The following is a 17,965-nucleotide window of genomic DNA, read 5'->3' on the forward strand; positions in this document are numbered from 1 at the left end:
TGGTGGAAAGGAGACACTTCCACTGCTGCTCCACACCACCCCAACAGCTGTTCTCTGAGGCAGTTGCCTCATTTGGCCCTAATGCTAGACCTGGGCCTGGTGCCTTTTGATGAATATGGCCCTCTGCAGGTGCCATGATATGCCCCACATCACAATACAGTCTCTGCACCAAGCAGCTTGCACTGTGAATGTCAACAGTCAGGACAACCCAGAGCAAAGCCATTTTTTCCGGAAGCTTGGCACAGCTATCTCTCTCTCTCTCTCTCTCTCTCTCTCTCACACACACACACACACACACACACACACACACACACACACACACACACACGTGTGCGCGCGCACGCACACACGCACACACGCACACACACACACACACACACACACACACACACACACGTGTGCGCGCGCACGCACACACGCACACACACACACACACACACACACACACACACACACAGAGGCTATGTTGGGACTCAAGTCTCCAAGGGAAAGTGCCACTTAGCAATTGTGTCTATTCCCCCAGAATGCCACTTCTTCAGCAGAGGGTCAAAGTGGTCCCTGGCCTTTGAAGAGAAGGCACAGGGGGAGTGGAATGGAGACATGGTCTTGAAACAGCAGCGGGAGAGCTTTCTTGTTGTACTAATGTCCCATCAAGTTGTGTCTGACTTGTGGCATATGATATGTTTAAAGAGTGGCTTTTTAGGTTCCCATAGCTGAGCAGAGATTTGAGCCCAAGTCTACAGTTTTAGTCCATCAGTCCGTTCACTATACCGTCCTTGCTCTCAAGCATTCCTAAATGTAAGTAGATGATCCCCCTTGTTATCTGTTCTTCCTGATGAGAAATATTGTGGCACTTGAAAGCTTACATGTTTTTGTTTTTCCAAAACTAGAAACAAGCAAGGGAGCAGGGAGCAAGGACACATCCCAAAGCTGGCACTAGAACAGCCCTACAAACAAAGAAAATTTGTTTTGGAAACAGCCAAGCATTCTTTGTCTCCTTTACCAAGTTCTTCACTGGATTTCTGGGTGACGCAGCAGAGTGGGGCTTGCTGGTGAGTTTCCCCTCAATCAAGACTGGTGGGCAAACCCGGTCTGCCTCACTTTCCATCCATTGGTTCTCACAGCAGTTTCCTTAATGTGCTTGGATGCACAGAAACCAAGGCAGCTGTGGAAGGGGCATGGGTGGAAAGACAGGATGGACAAGAAGGATGCCCCCCCACTCTCTGCCCAGCACCGAAAGGCTCAGCCCCCCCCCGACAAAGGGCAGAGATGCAGGGGCTCTGGACAATGTCCGGATAGCACAAGCCTGGGGAGGCCCTTGTATGCCTGAGCATGCCAACGGAGGGCCATCTGCTCTGCACATCCAGAAGCACTCTTGTCCAGTCATCCACTGCCATGTTCATGTTTCTCATGACTCCACGCGTACCAGGCTCGGGCATATGGGACACAGCTTTACACCAAGTGACACAGCTTGGCCCTTCACAGCAGACCCAAGAAAGTGAGTGATGAGCAACTTGTGTGTTTTCCCACAGGCTGGAGGCAAACAGAGCATTTCTTTACATGCATGTGCATGCGTATGTGAACAGGTGCATGCACGTGTGCACATGCACTTTAACCCTACATCAAGATACTTTTTCCACATTTGCATGTGAAGTGATGACTCTCTTCTCCCTTCTCCATCTTTAAAATTTTATATCTTGTTCATATACTTAAAAATGAAAACTTGGGCAAACTCAGTCCCTCCTCACTGCCCCACCACCGCCCAAAAACTTGAATGTCTGGCTAAAGATTTCACTAGGAATGCTGGGAAAATGTAAATTGACAAAAATAGTTGAAAGGAAGGAGTTTGCTTTACTTTTCTAAAAGGCACCTTCTGACCAAAGCCAGTTGTGCTTTGGCAAAGGGACCTGCAAGGCAAGGCTGCCATGCAGGAGGGTAAGGAGCAACCAAGGATCTGCCCACTTGGCAGGACTGGTGAGTCCTGCACCCCAAAAACGAAACAGGAGGGATTTACACATGCCTCCCTGGCGTGGGGGCATGTGCGCATTGTTTGTTTGAAGAGGCGTTAGAGTAATAACTTGTATTTCTTCCTGAAGGGCCCAGCTTGCTTTTCCTTCCAGATGGGCCACAGTGCTTAGTGGGAGAAGGGGCTTTCAGAGGGCAGCAGGAACACAGAAACTATCCAGACAGCAGACCCACCGGGACAAAGGCAGGAGGGAGCCATCACCACTGAAACACCTCTTTCTCCATGTTCAGGTTCTCCTGAGTTTGGAGCCTGTACAATCCACAGAGGGAGTGAGCTTCTTTTTTCTGCCTGCTCACCCCACCCTCCATCTTCATTGAAATCTGAAATTAGTCCTGGAGAAGCACCTCCACTATCTCCCCTAAGCCCCAGACTCAGCTGCCCCTGCCCTGCTTAATCAGCAGATGGTAAGTGGTCATCAGGGGAGGAAGGGGAAGGGAGCAGAGGGTCGAGGGTAGGAATGGTCAAGGGCCAAAGGTCTTCTGCACACCATATATTTATAAATATATCTCCATTTACAAGATTCTAATATTGCACATTAGTCAGTCTGAAAGCGGCACTACAGAAAATGTGGGGAAAGTGCAGTTGGGTGGGGGGTTGAGGAAGGGTCCACAGAGATCCAAAGCAGGGTCCACTACAGAGAGACTGAAGGTTACAGTGACCTTGATGCCCCTCCATCGGTCACTGCATTGCTAGGCTACATCACCATGCCAACCGTTGCCAGGTGCAGCCGCCCTGTGCGTCAGCCAGGTTGCTAGGCTCCCTCATTTGCTACCATGTCAAGTTGGAGGAGGGAGGCTATCTGTCACCCTATCAGCTGCTACTAAGTGCCTGGTGGGGAGGGAGAGGTGGACTAGAGAAAGCTGTGGTGTGAAGGGGTTCTTCCTGTGTGGCCACCATGCCTCGTTCCCTGTACACCCTCCTGACAAAGCTGGGGTGGGAGGGGTGGTCTGAAGGAATGGCAGCCAAGGTTTCATGCTATGCCAAAGTCCATTGCTCCAAACCACTGAGCAGACCGCAGCAAGCAGAGCACCCCTGCTCTCCTTTCAAACAAAGCCATGCTCCTGGCTCTGAGGGGTGTGCAGGTGAGTCAGCCCATGGGCAGAAATGTTCCTAGGTGGCAGCTGAGCACAAAGGCTCCCGAACTGGTCCTTGTCCCAATCTAGTTCGGACTAGGAGCAAGCATTGGAAAGAATCATCCAGCCAGGCCAGGCGAGATGGGCAGGAGCGTTTGGTCCGGAGCTCAACAGTCACGAAACAGCGGCAAAGGGCCCCTGCCTGCCTGCCTGCCTGCCTGCCTGCCCTCCTTCCCTCCCTCCTGGCTCTCCTGCAAGGGAAGATGGGGGTTTCTGGGCCTTGGTGGTAAGCAGCGTGGAGGGCAAGCCAGTAACACCACATTGTGGGCCTGCTGAGGAGGGGCTCCACACACACTCCTACAACCCAACGGTGGCTGCTCAGGAAGGCTGGGCGAGGAGTCCGGGCAGGCTTTTCCTCCTTGTCATGGGGACCATTCCGTCATCAAGGGCTGTTGGGGGAGGACCAAGTATATCCAGGATAAAAGGTTAAAAGGCTCAGAAAGTGCTGTGTTGCAGGAGACAAGGGGTGTTGTGTTGGCGTGGGGAGGGGGACAATGGCTCTTGCGGTGGCTGCCGCAGCCGGCTCACTCCCCGCCCACACCTCCTCCAGGCCACCTGTTCCCCTTCCTGCCTGTCAGATGTCTGACTCCAGCAGGTACTGCTCAGTGTAGCCCTTGGCCAGCTCCAGGCCCAGGGCTTCCTGGCAGAAAGTGGCCATCGCCAGCCAGAGGGAGGGCTCCAGGAAGAGCTGGCACATGACGTGGCCCTGGAGCGGGGCCACCTGCAGGCGAAGGTGGCGGAGCAGCTGGCTCTTGATGTGGGCCAGGTCACGGCCAAAGACATCGATGTTCAGGTAGAACCAGCCTTGGCCCAGTGGGATGGGGAAGGGCGGGGTGCTGAGGGTGGCCACGGTGGGGCGCTCTTTCTTGTCCACCACCCAGCTGAGCGCCTTCTTTTGCAGCAGGCCCAGGTTGCTCTCCATGGCCTTGAAGGGCTGCCAGTCCTGGATGATGGTCTGGTTGGGCAGCACCTCCCGCCGGAAGCTCTCCTGCAGCACCACGGCCGGCACGTCGCTCTCAGAGAGCAGCTCCGAGGCCTCTGGACGGAAGCCCCCCTCCAGCAGTGCCTGCACGGTGGCCTCCAGCCGGGAGAGGAGCTCCTGAGCACTGAAACGCACCAGCAGGATGCCCTGTGGGGAGAGGGGAGGGGAGGGGAGGGGAGGGGAGGGGAGGGGAGGGGAGATTAGTGGCGTGACACAGGCCGTGGATCCTGCCAACTAGAAAGGATGTGCCTGCTCAACAAGACTGCCTGCTCAACAAGGCCGCTTCTTCTCCTTCTGCTCATGATCCCTTCCTCCCTCCCTCCACAGAGGCTCCTAGCATTGCTGGAGGGTGGGTGGCATGCATGGGCCAGCCCAGAACTTAAAACAGTTGAGTTTTGGGGGTTTGGGGGTCCCTTGGAGGTTCTGGGCATCGCCAGTGAAAATGCAGCTGTTTTCACTTCCATGCTGGAGGTGCTGTTGATTGATAGCAGATGCCCATAAGGGGCCACCCTGTGCAAAACGTCCTGAGGCCACAGGACGGGGGCCAAGGAGGATGGCTCACCCAATTGGCTCTCTCTTCCTGACATAGAGATGCTGGGGGGTGGGCAGCCGGGGGGGGGGTTACAAGCAGACATGGGTCTATGTGCAGCACTTGGGCCTTCCTCTGAAGCCAGCCTTCTTGCCCTGCCGTTCTGCTGCAATTCTACAGAGGGGCTGGGGGCAGCTCCTTAGGATGGTTCCCTACTCCTTTGTCAGAGCACACGTGCCCGCAGACATGGAAGGGAGTGAAAGGCATCGCCCCAGGCCACACACAGAGGAGCCCCTCCCTCTCCCCCCAGGGCAGCAGCCTCCACCACCTTGCCTGGTCCCTCCTCGATGACTGGCTTGCAAGTATGTTGTGAAATGAACAAGACACGCAAAGTGTATAAACAGTGGTCTTTCCTCTGCTCAGTTTTCCTGAGAGGTGTTAACTTTTTGGAAGAGTTTACAAGTGACAATGTCTCCCACCCAGGCTCATTCCCCCCCCCCCGCCATGTGGCTCTGGGCTCAGGCCAAGCCCCCTTGCCCCCTCCCCCTGACCATAGGGTCTCTGGGATGAGGCTGGGATGGTGAGCCTGAAAGGACTAAGGGAAACAGGGCCCAAATCTGCACAAAGCAGAGCATTAGCTGGGCAAACCACAGCCACGACAATCCCCTTGGGTGGCCGGTGAAGTGGTAAAATGTGCCCCCCCACAACCGTGGGGATTGCTGCTGCCTCCTTCCCCCAGGGTTAGATTCCATGCAGGGGCCTGATCTTGCAGTGGTTGTTCTTCCAGGTCTTCAGTGGCTCCTCTTTGCACGCACTACATGCATGACTGCAGCTCCTCCAGCGCAAGCCTGGAGCCAGCTGGACTCGGATGGAATTGGGGCCGCCCCACATTCAAGCCACCTTGTGCACATGAACCAACCCGTCTCCTTCTCCAGCTCTGCTCCTCAGCCCTGAAGGTCACCTGCTTGCATGGAAACCTACCAAAGCATAGCAGTTCTTGGGGATTTGGGCTGGTGGTCAGACCCCTGGCAAGACTGCCCCCCACCCAAAAATGCTGTGGGCAGAGTGCTTACCTGTTTTGCAATCACACGGTATTTTTTGAAGTCCCTGGGCCCCAGCTTGTCATCCCGGGTCAGACGTGAGACCTGGACGCCTGGGTACTTCTCCTTCACCATCTCCGTGCAGAAGCGCTGCAACACCCCGGCCACGCCCTTCCCGCGCTCCCAGGGGGCCACCCGCAGCCCCTCCACCAGGGCCGTCTTGCCAGCATCTATGATGTAGACAGACTGGAGCCCAATCTGAGCATCCGATTGGGTGGGGGAAGGGGGAGGGGAGACAGCAAAGAGAGTTAACATTTAGGGTGCTGGATGGGGCTACGCACCATCTTGAATAAATCTGCAATTGGAAAAAAAAATGGTGGTGTTAATTAAATAAAGCAGGGGTGAGGCAGGGGGAGTGGGTGGGAAGGGAGGCAAGAGGGGAGGCAGGAGCAGAAAACGCAGTTCAAATGACCAAAGTCTTGGCACACGATTAAGCAATGACAAAGAGAGAAGACAGGCAGCAGCGAGACAGTAGCAAGATCACAGAGTAAGCGTCATACTAGTACCATTGGACGGGGCCCTTTATGCTACGGGGTCTCAAGAGCAGAGACACACAAAGAGGGAGGCATTTATTTGGGCAACAGGAGTCCTGAGGCCGAACTGTAAGGATTTAGGATCCGCGCTGCAGCAGCCCCGTCACGGTCCTCCGAGGGAGCCAGCCCGCCACCTTCCTGGACGGGGGCCTGATCCCCCACACACCTACGTGAATAAAATCCAGCGAAAATCATTGGGTTTTTATCCATTGCTTTCTTTCAAAAAAGAAACGAGAGAGAGAGAGAGAAGAGGGAGAAGAGAGAGAAGAAGGAGGAGAAGAAGAAGGAGAAGGAGTGGCCAGAGTGAACCTGAGAACAAGAGTCCCACGAGATGCCTGAGAGAGGAGGGCAATCCTGCACCAGAACTGGAGGTGGGCACAGGCTGAGCACCCTGAGCCCTGGCACCTCCTCCCTGACAGAGAATGAGGCTGCGGGGGGCGCCAACCCATTCCCACCCACATTTTGTGTCCCCCCCCAGGAGACAATTGTGGGAGAGTGGTGGCACCCGGGGGGCGGGGGTCCCATCAAAGCTCTCTCCCCTGCCAAAGTTCTTGATGAGGGGTGGAAGAGAGAAGGTCCCAATTCGTTGTGGGCACATGCACGGGGAGAGAGGAGGTGGGTGAAAACCTGCCGCACAGCTTCTGCCTGATCCAAACAGCAGGCAGGAGCCTCTCTGAATAAAATCCAGGCCACAATTGCCCTCCTTCTCATGTGTAGCCTGTCTGGGGGAAACTCCACCACGTGTTCCAGACCAGCTTCTGGATTTGGAGAGTGTCCCACTTATTCTGACCGGTAAAGTCTGGCCTTGGGGTGGAAACGCTCTCTTCCTATGCAGCCCTCTTCCTCAACTCCGCCCGCTGCTTGGCCAAGGAGGGGCGACCCAGTGCTCAGGCCCCGAACCCACACCCAGTCCCAGTGTCAGCCTTGCACAGGAGTTTGTGACAGCCTCACCCATCTCCATCCCTCTATCCCATCCCATCACAACTTACCCCTAGATCACAGCAAAGAGAAGAACAGAGTGTAAAGAAAGGACTCCAGGGGGCACCCAGAAAAAACCCCTCTTCTCTGCCACCACCCTCCCTCCTCAGGCTCACCCAAGGCGGGGGGGGGGGTGAGAGGTTTTCTCATAAAGCTGAAGATATACCACTATGGAGCAACTGACGGGAGGGAGATGTCCTCCACCCACCTGTCCATCTGCTTGTCTTTGCTTTGGCCAAGACAAACAGCATCATGCAATGTGCATTTCAGTCCCTTTAGGAAGAAGGGGGCTTGCCTTCCAACCGCTGTGTTCAGCTCATGGTCACTGCACTGGCAAGCAGAGAGGGGACCTCTTTCCCACCCGAGTGATTGGAAATGCCTAGGATCCAACCTGGGACCTCCAGCTTGTAAAGTGTAGGGCCTCTGCCTGCCACGACAGCCACACACTGCTTGAATTCATAGCCCCACATTTGGGTCTCCCGAATCTTCCATATTGTATCAACTCAAGCTGGTCTTTGGGAAGGAGTGGCAGCCAAGGGGGGCAATCCTGCATCCTGACATGCATCGGGAGGTTGTGGTTCCACAAGAAACCATCAACTCTTTAGTAGCTTTTCTCTTTACCTCTGAAGAGACTTTGAAAGAAGCCCCCCCCCTCTCCTGGCCCTGCCATGGTGCACAAAGGGTGCCCCTTTCTGGCAACTACTTCTACACCTGTGTCCCACCGCTGATGGCCTTCGCAGCTTTTCTTAGAAGGAAGCAATTGGTAACCACATGAAACCATTTGCATAGCAGTAACTGCTGGGGTGAAATCTGTGCACAGCACCTGAGCCATGAACCATGTGTTCAAAAGTGTTTCTTGCTTTCAAAAGCCTGTGGCTGGTCTGAGGTCTCTCTCAAGCTCTGCCTTCCTTGTTTTGGGAGCTTCAGGACAAGAAGCAAGAGAAAGGTATCCTGATCTCTTCCCCCCCCCCCCTCCATACAGACTTCCCTTGGGCCTCTCTCCATGGAGGAATCCCTCCTGTTGGGCTCCTGCCTGGGAGTGCAGAGAACACCCCCACCATTCAGGCCAGTTCTTCCCCTCTTGACTCAGATGGAAGAGCCGACGGGCTGAGTGGGCCTCCCCCCCTGCCCAAAGTTAGGGGGGGGGATGTGGCTTTCTGGCCTTCATCCCTGAGCAAGCTCCATAGTGGTATCTGTCAGAGTCAAACCCCCCTCCCCCACGTTGTTCACCTGGGGGATGAAGGGTTTATCCTCAAAGCCCCTTCTGAGGGTCCTGCTCCTGTCTAGACCAGAGGCCCTGAGGAAAGGCTCAGGGGGAGAGTGGAGCAAGCCCGCCCGCCCGCCCGCCCCCCCCCAGCCGCCTCCTCACCACAGCTCCGCTCTTCTTGGCCAGCACGACGGTGCGGTTGGGCTCATGGATCCACGAGTGGTAGCGGCTCGGGAGGTAGTCAAGACCTCCGTAGATGCCGGTGGACATGGCCAGGATCTCCTCAAACTCCTTCTCGGTGGCGACCGTGAATTCCAGCGGCCAGTCGGCTGATGCAGGTTGTTCCAGCTTCATGGCTACACAGGACACAGAGTGGCTGCAGGGAGACAAACTGCCATGAAAACACCAGGGGTGGGGTGCCATGGGGGTGAGGCCCCCTTGAGTCCCCCAGGCCTTCAGAAACCAAGGGGTGGGGTGGGGAAGCCAGCACCTGCCAGTTGCTATGCAGCTGCCACAGCCTGTGTGGGTGCGAGATGGAGGGTGAGGCTCTTGCCTCAGCAAAGGACCGGATGCTGCTGCCCACCTCCGGGGTGGGGGGAGGGGAGGGCAAAAAGAGGCCTGCTGTGGTTGGCTGGCACTTCTAATGGCATAGGAACTGCCTGGACTGGTGTGCTGTCCAGAGGACCTTCCTGCACTCTCTTCTCTGCAGTGGGGCCCTAAATCTGCCCAGACCTCTGACCCACACACACCCTCTCTGAAGAATGGGGCTGGGCGTGGGACAGGCGAGTCCTCTTTTGTGGCTGCAGCTGTACTGTACTTGGAGGCTAATCTCCTCTCCTCGGCTGGGTGCTCTTCCCCTTCCTTTCTTCCTTCTCTTCCCCCAACCCACCTATGTGCTCCTGGTCTCCTGAGGATTTGCAAAAAAAAAAAAAAAAAAAAAAAAAAAAGCACTTTTGTGTAAAGAAACCCGGGGGGAGGGGTGGGCAGGGATGTGAAATTTACTTGCACACATTGTCTGTTGTTGATTTCATGTTATCGCTGTTGCTTTTGCATATTTCAAGCATTTTGAAATATTTGTGTGCTTTATATATGAATTATTTAGCTCCTGCAGTTTGTGAGTGCCCTACAGAAGCCCTCTGGGCTGTAGTCGTTGTTTTGCCCCATAGGGTTATAGAGCACCCCCGCATGGTTTATGACACAGTTGTTCAGGCTACTCCTTGCCTCCCCCTTCCCTGCCTCGGGGGGGGGGGGGCTGGGTACTCAGGTTACCAACTTCAGAAGGATGGAAGGCTGAGTCAGCCTCAAGCCAGCTATCTGATACCAGAAGGATTGAACTCAGGTTCTGAGCAGAGGCAGTTCACAAAATGGACATGAACAACCATTACATGCTAGTTGCTCAATACATGTTTCCCTTTTTTGTTAACAACTTTGAATGGACAGGAAAGTAGAATGTATTCTTTATGAATTAAATTTGTACCCCATCTTTCTAATATGCAGTGGTCCTCAAGGCAGCTAACAGTCACATTCAAATAAATACAGCAAGAAGGCATTGTCCAAAAACACAACAGGAAACAAATGCACCCAGCTTATCAGGACCACTTTCAACAACAGCTCAGCTTCAATACAGAGACAGCTTGACCCAAAACATTAGGGCTCTCCACCAGAACAGTTACAAGAAAGGGGTCAGGACTGTCCTCCCCTGGAATATCGTTGCACAACCGAGGAGCAGCTGCTGAGAAGACTCTGCCCTGCATCCCTGAGAAGGGGGTGGGACTGACAGAACAGCTGCCTTTGAAGAGCTCAAAGCCAGGGCGGACTTGTCTGGGACACAAGATGGCCCTTTGGGTAGCCCAGACCCTGTGCCTGCAGGGCTGCATAGACTCTAACTAGCCCTTTGCCTTATGTTTAGAAACAGAGCGGTTGTCAATGAAGCGGTCATGGACCAAGAGTTTGTGTGGGCTTCCTGTAACTCGTCCTGGTCAACAATCTAGCTGCAGCATTTGAGGCCGTTCTAAGGCAGCCTCAGCTAGAATGAGACACCCAGGAAAGCCACCCAGGAAAGCATCACAGTTGACAGATCAGGAAGCGGGGCAGCCAATGTGCTACCCTTGACTAGAGTAGAGCTTTTGTGTTGAACTCGTTGGGAGTCTGACGTCAAGGCGAACGAGCAGCCAGTGTCAGCCACGTACTGGAAGCCCTGAACCCCAAGACTCCACGCAGGCCCTTTCAGCAGCTTCAAGCAGAAGACAGAACCACAAGGAACAGCTTCAAGAAACAAATGTTTTGCAAAACATAAGCACGCTCATAAATGAAAATGGTCTTTGGGGAAGACCTTTGTATTTTGTTGCCTGTAAAGGCAGAGCTGGGTGTCTAAACAAACTCCTCTCTGCTGTTTTGTCAGAACTGTGTGTGTGTGTGTGTGTGGGGGGGAAACATGTTTCTCAAGGCATCAAGGGGCCAAAGAGAAACAGGAACCAAACAGAAGTGTCACACACAGGGAGAGTCTTGTCTACAGCACCCCTGTTGTGAAAACTGAAATTTCTGTACAATGTAAATTCCATGGGATCGACCCATTTTCCAACCCAGAACAGAAGACTTACACAGCAAGGAGATGACTGGATGCCCAGGGAGAAAGCCACACCCTGCCCCTGCCAGACCCCTTTTCTCCTTTCTTCACAAATGCAATCAACTGTTCTTCTCTCGGACCTTCACATGTGGGGTGAAAAGGACAACAAACCACCCTGCCACGAGTGGGGGTGTCCTGACCCTCGCCTTACATTAGGATTAGAGAAGAACTGGTCAGGGTAATTAAGGGAGCAGATCAGGCTGAAGCTGAACATGGACTTCTTTGGTCTCCCAAAGGGCCTCCCTGAAAGTCCACCTCAGGGTGAAGGATAGAAGGAGCCTGGTGCCCCCCCCCATGCGGGGGCTTGAGAGGCCAGCAAAGGTGTTGCTTGCCTCACCACACCTGCCCCCTGCACAACCTGGTTAAGGAGGGGCTGGCAATTGCTGCAGGAGTGGAGGGCTGTGCATTCTCTGGAGAGGTGCAGGAGGCGAAGGTTGTGATACAGAAAGTGTGCATCCACTGAATCGTTGTCTTGATCATGTCCATCAAAAGTGGTGGGGTGAGAAAAGGAAAGCACAGAGACACTAGCAGTCTGCCCCCCCCCATCCCCACACTCACTCAGCAATACAGAGATGTACCAAGAGCAGCCCCCCATCTCACCACCCCATTCATTCCAGGCAAACTCTGGGGAGCTAACAAACTACCTGCACCCCCAAATGCAGGAACATACCCCAAAGTTCCATATTCCGTGAGGCTCCCAGTGGCTGGGGATTAAAGGGGTGTCCATACCTACAGGCCTCTAGAGCGCCTTTTGAGGCTGCAGGGAGGGAGACACAGCCCTTGCACCCCAAAATGTTCTTTGCCAAGAATTAGGTTACATAAAAGGGGAGCAGTAGCCCCTGGCAGGTCCCAGGTCCACGATCTCTGATCTTTCCACAGGGTGCTCTGAGCCTTCCCACCATCCAAACCACGCGCATCTCCTCGTTATTCTGCACATGCACCAAAAGCTCTTCCCAAACCCACATTCCTTGAGGAAGGGTCCAAACCCAGCAGTCCCCACACCAGCTATAGGCATTAAAGAGAAATCCATCATCAGAGAGAGGGAAAAAGAAAACCACGGCTTTACAGGTCGAGCGTTCCAGGGCCGTTCAGCTCTCAGGGATGCTGTCGCTCATGGGGCGGAGGTCACGGCGGGTGTGCCTGTGGGGCTCAGGCTCCCTCTGGCCTCACCCAGGGATCCAGCCACAGATACTTTGGAGACAAAATTAGGACAATTAAGGGAGACTAAATATAGTCCGCTGAGGGGGGGGGAGGGGGAAAGGGAGGCAATGGAAACAACATCAGCTTGTTTTACTTTGACACCAAAAGACAGGGTTTGCAACATGCTGGTCAATCAGCTTTTCTCCAGAAGGGCTTCCTCCCTCCCACCCACCCACCCCTCCAGAACAGGACGTGTTTATCTGGTGCACTTCCATGAGTAAACGCACACACCTTTTTTCATCCTGCCAGAGACCAGCTATTCCTGTCCTACAAGAGGCTGACATCATCATTCCTGCATCACCAGCACCCTGTGCCTCTTCCACCCTGGCACTATGTGGGGCTGCTTTCGCATTGCCCTTTGGCATAGATGGCAACCCGCTTATAGGTTTAGGAATCAGGGCCCATTAGAAAGCAAGGGAAGCAGCTGTGGTGCAGCAGAGTGGACCGCTTCGTAAGGCTGCTTCAGGACAGGCCATGAAGGACGGCAAAAGACTGTGTAAATTAAAGTCCGTGCTTCATGAGCCTCTCAGCCCCAGACGTCCTTGACCCAGGTAAGGACCGCACCTGAGCTGTGGGCATCAGGTTTCTTCAGCCACTGGCTATTAATATTCCATGTGATGGAACTGGAGGTATCTTCACCCAGGAGGTGAAATGAGGAGGCCACAGGAGTCTGGAACATAAAACCCACTGGAAACTTTACAGCACTGAGTTCCCTGTATGCTCCAGAAGCTATGCACAGATTAAATACAGTAGCGCCAGCGTGGGGTGGTGGCACTGAATGAGAGATCTAACACAAGAACTAGCTTTAGTTGCCACCACCCCCACTCCTGTCTCATTTTGAGTGCTCGGCCGGTTAAGCACACTAGCCAAGGTAGAGCCAGCTCTGCTTGTGTGCAGAACACTTTCTCCTAACGTAACCCATCCCCAGACTACACAGGGAGCTTAAAGAGAAGAGTGGCCGTCACGAAGAGCCACCTGAGGAAGGAACGCACAGCCTCAGAAGAGGCTTGGATGGCCATCTTCACTGACACACAGGCCGGACGCCCATCTGCCAGGAGCGCTTCAGATGTCAATTCCTGTTTCAGCAGAGGGAGGAGTGAATGACTTTTGAGGTTGTTCTGCCCCAAATGCTCCTGGCAGCTCACCTGCATCTACCAAGGTGGCCACAGTCAAACCATGGGGCCCATAGAAGGATGAGGGGTGCATGTGAGCACATCAGCACACAGTGACATACCCATGTGCGAGAGAGGCAACAGTCATGCCCCAGGGGCACAAGGGGAAACCAGTGGCCACCGAATGACACCTCCTTCATGCCACCCGCTTTGAGGAGGGCCTGCCAGAATACAGGTCTGCTTCTCAGGCATGGCGCCCAGTCAAGGGCTGCGGCTGAGAAAGACATCCATCGCTCTGCTGCAGGTGTCTCCAAGCTGAAAAGGGGTCGGGGTAGCGGGTGCCAAGGTAGGGTCTCCCCTTGCCGAAGGCCCAGAAGAGCCCCCACCAGCCCGAGAGAGGAAGTGTTATGAGAGGGACCCAGAAGCTTGTCCCAATGCACAGCACATTCCTCTCTTAGGGTATGTGTATAACTGGAGGGCAGGGAAAGAGAGCGCCATCCAGATGAGGCCTCTGCCCCCCCCACACCCCCAGCCATGTACAGTAAGGTAACTTTCTCCTTTTTGTGGAAAGAGACAGTTCTGCATTCCTGTGAGGGGAGAGAGCAGCACCATCCCTCTTGGGGGGGGGGGAGCAGACCTCTGCCCCCCACTGGGGGGGGCAAAGAGCCTAAAGGGACTCCTGCCCATTGTTTATAGCCCCAATGAGATGCCCCTCCCCCAACCAGAGATCCACATCAACTTGGTAACTGCACTGGATTCTCCCACCCACCCACCCGCCCCCGGCCCCCAGCCTCCCTTGGAGAGCCTTGCCCCCACCAAGCATCTCAGGAGGGTGGGCTCCCATCTCCCCAACCCATAAAGCTCCGATGTGGGGGTTGGGTGAGGGGGGGGGAGTAAAGGTGGGGGAGGCAGGGAGCAAAACCGGAGAATAGGTTGAACCCAGAATCCAAGAACTGACCTAAAGAGCTGCTCCGGCCAGGAGTCGCCCAGGGCAAACGCCTCCCCCCCTCCCCTTGACCGATCCAGGGAACCCACAGGAGTCCAGGTGGGGAAAGCTCCCAAGCGCGCGCACACACACCCCCTCCCTTGCACACATTCACACTCGGGCGTCCTTTGTCTCCCTAGCGACCCCCTCCCCTCCACCGGTGCTCTTCCAGCTCAGGCAGCCTCCGGAGCCCACGTCCAGCCCTGCCCCCCCCCCGAAGGGGATGCTTGACCAAAGAGCCCAAGAGGAACGGAGTCCACGTTCTCCCGCCGAGAGGGCGAAACCTTGCGGGGGCCGGAGGCGGGGTGGGGTGGGGTGGGGTGGTCAGCTCCTTTCGACCGTGGAGACGGAAGAGGGCGACGTCACAGCCAAATGCCCTTGGCATGACCTCTGCCTTCTGCCCCCAACGCCTCTCCCTCCAGCCCTTCACAGGCTCCCTGGCAGCGATGATGCTCGGCAATCAAACTCCATCGATCCGCTTTAATCAGGAACCGCAAAGCTTAGAACGGAAATTAACAGGCGGCGGCGGCGGCGGCAGGGTGGGGGGGGGTGAGACTAGACCCATTCCATCTTCCCGCCCTCGCTGGGACCAGGTCCCCCCCCCCTCCTCCCCAGGGCCGAACCAGCCCCAAACGCCAACCAAGGCTCAAAAACTAGTCCGCGCCTCTGACTGGGAAATTTGGGTTTTGGGGGGGGGGCATAGGAGGCAGTCTCCCGCATCTTCCTTTCTTCCCTCTCCCTCCTCGTCTCCACCCACCCACCGCTCACAGAGCTCTGTGACCCCCCCGCCGTACCAAGTCACATGCCCACCCTATAAATAGAAAGTCTGGAGAGAAGGCAACGTAACACCAATTCCTGGCCTGAGAAAAACGGGTTGAGGTGGGGTGGGGGGTGCGGAGTCCAAAAGAGGAGCCGGTGCGCGGCATCTCTAGAAAAACCGGGCCTCCTTGGTGTCTTCCCCGAAGGCCAACAGCCATTGGCAGAGGCAGACCAGGAAGGGACTTGGGGTCCCGGAGTTAAGAAGGACGGAGGGTGGGGGTGGAACTCTTCCCTGCTGAGGACACTGTGAGGGGGAGGGGGTGCAAATACAGCCCTTCTTCTCCCTGGAAAAAAAGAGGGGGAAATTGGGGATGAGCGAAAAGATGTTCCCCTGCCCCCCCCTCGGGAGGGTCGAGGCAAGAGGAAACTTGGGGAAGGGCCAAATGCGCCCCTCCCTCCTTTTGTCTCTTTCAGGCCGGGAGGAGACATACTGCCGGGGGGGGGGGCGGCCGCGGCGGCGGAGTGCCTCCCGCTTCATTCCATGCCGCGGCAGCGGCGACCTCAGGGCAGCAGCCCCAAACATCCCCCCCCCCCCAGGCCACGCGCAACACCCGCCGCGAACTGGCGAAAGGGCGCTGCTGGCAGGAGAACGCAGCAGGATGTGGCCGCGGGCGAAGATGGGGAGAAGAGGGAGAGAGCGCTCGCACAGGCGCCCCCCCCCCGCTCCATCCTCCGAGGCCTCATCCTCCAACCGAGATCGCTCCCTCCGCGCGTCCCATGCAGCCCCGCTCCCTCGAGGAGGGAGGGAGGGAGGGAGGATGGTGCCCGAAGGGACCACCCCTCTCTTCCCCGGGCCCCAACCCCAACCGCATCCCCAGCCGGCTTGCGCTCTCTCTTTCGGGGTCCGGACTCTGCGCTGCTCCCTCCGGTACCTGCTACGGGGAAGGGCGGTCGGACAGGAGACCAACGGCGCGACGGACAGCGAGAGCCCCCTTGGTGCCTCGCCGGTGCTGCTGCGCTGCCCGGTCCGTGTACCCGAGGCCCCGAGCAGAGAGACCGCCGCTTCTCTCCCTCTTGAAGGATGGCGAAAAGCTCCGCCCACCTCAGATAGGCCGCGCCCCCGCTTCTCAGAGAGGGGGGGTCCATCACATGGGCGGTTAGCTCCATCCCCCCCCCCACACACACACACACGTCAGCGAGGAGGATCAAGCGGGAGGAAAGGACATTTGGGGACAAGGGCAGCGGGTGGAAGGGGGGCGGCGAGGGAGGGAGGGGTCATTAGAGCGCCCTCGTTTGCCCGGTTCAGACCCTCACCCCCAACCCGGCCGCTGCACGTCAGAAAGGGTCCCCAAGGCGCAGCGCCCAGAAAAGCTTTTGCTTTGCAAAGACCGGGGAAATGAGGAGTGGGGGCGCGGGGGGGGAGTGTCATGTCTTTAAGGCCAACGCAAAGGCTTCCTCTCACCCACAGCACCCACCTGCCGATGGCTCTAGGAAGGTCACATTTACCAAGAGCGACGAATGCCTTTATTTATTTCATGTACAGTGGGGTCTTGACTTGAGAACTTAATCCGTATTGGAAGGCGGTTCTCAAGTCAAAAAGTCTGTAAGTCAAGTCTCCATTGACCTACAGTGCATTGAAAACCGATTAATCCCGTAACAGGCCGTTTTTGTTCCATTTTGGTTTTTTTCTGGTCTGTAAGTCAAATCTTAGTCTGCAAGTCAAACCTAAATTTTGCGGCCAGAGAAGTCTGTAACTCAAAAAGTCTGTAAGTCAAGCTGTCTGTAAGTCAAGAGTCCACTGTATTTATATATATTATTTATATGCCACCTTTGTCCTCATAGGGGACTCAAAGTGGCTCACAACAACAAAAACTATAAAACGAAGAGTTTAAAAATCTATATAAATATTCTATTAAAAACAATTAGATATTAAAATTAAAAGCCAAAATTAAAAGCAATTAAAAACCTCTAAGTTTCATAAACAAAGCCTTCCTGAGATCACTGACTGATTAAAGGCTTGGCCTGAAGGGGAAAGTCTTTGCCTGAGGACAGAAGGGCAAGAGGGAGGGGGTGGCAAGCTGGCTTCTGGGGGAAACTCATTCCGAAGCCTGAGAATGGGAAGGACCTCTCTTGTGTCCTGACCAAGCCAGATTGTGAAGGTGGAGGAGCTCAAGAGAATGGCCTCCCCAGGCCTCTCTTAAGAGCCGAGAAGGCTCATATGGGGTGGTCTAAGCCTTCAAATAGCCTGGACCCCAGATGTATAGGGGGCTTTGCAGGCAATAGCCAGCACTTTGGATTGGGCCCGGAAGCAGACTGGCAGCCAGTGAAGCTGTTGGAATAAAGGAGTTCTGTGCTTCCTGTAACTAGACCCAGTTATCAAATGGCTGCAGCATTTGGAACCAGCTAAAGCTTCCAAATACTCTTCAAAGGCGCCCTACATAGAGCATGTTGCAGTAATACAGACAAGATGTAACTAAGGCATGTGTCATCAGAGACAGATCAGGCTTCTCAAGGAATAGGTGCAGCTGATGCACCAGTTTTAACTGTGCAAATGTATTCCTGGCCACTGCTGAAACCTGGGCATCCAAGCTACGGGTTGGGTCCACCAGCACACCCAACATGTGGACCCAATTGTTCAAGGGGGAAGGGTCACCTCATTCAGCATATGCTGGATCCTGATCCCCTGATTTGCCTTGTGTCTGACCAGGAACACCCCTGCCTTGTCTGGATTCAGTCTCAGTTTAATGGTACCCGTCCAGTCCATCATCATCAACAGTAGACACTAGTCTAAGCAC

General features: G+C 55.1%; 1 protein-coding gene across 5 annotated transcripts; it reads right to left on the reverse strand.

Annotated features, from left to right (window-relative positions):
• Positions 1-2,501: 2,501 nt before the first annotated feature.
• Positions 2,502-16,279, reverse strand: NAT16 (N-acetyltransferase 16 (putative)). Of its 5 annotated transcripts, none has more exons than XM_072977351.2 (4): positions 16,103-16,279; positions 8,651-8,864; positions 5,744-5,968; positions 2,502-4,288 (listed from the first exon to the last, which is right to left on the reverse strand). In XM_072977351.2, exons 2-4 carry the CDS (start codon positions 8,840-8,842, stop codon positions 3,734-3,736), a joined length of 972 nt encoding a protein of 323 aa, XP_072833452.1. In that variant the 5' UTR covers positions 8,843-8,864; positions 16,103-16,279; the 3' UTR covers positions 2,502-3,733. The 5 variants fall into 5 exon arrangements, with proteins under 5 accessions (XP_072833452.1, XP_072833450.1, XP_078234310.1 ...); XM_072977349.2 differs by having other exon boundaries at positions 8,651-12,305; XM_078378184.1 differs by having other exon boundaries at positions 8,651-15,514.
• Between the last annotated feature and the right edge of the window lie 1,686 nt (positions 16,280-17,965).

Source organism: Pogona vitticeps, chromosome 6, assembly GCF_051106095.1.
Source record: "Pogona vitticeps strain Pit_001003342236 chromosome 6, PviZW2.1, whole genome shotgun sequence".
NCBI classification, from domain to species: domain Eukaryota; kingdom Metazoa; phylum Chordata; class Lepidosauria; order Squamata; family Agamidae; genus Pogona; species Pogona vitticeps.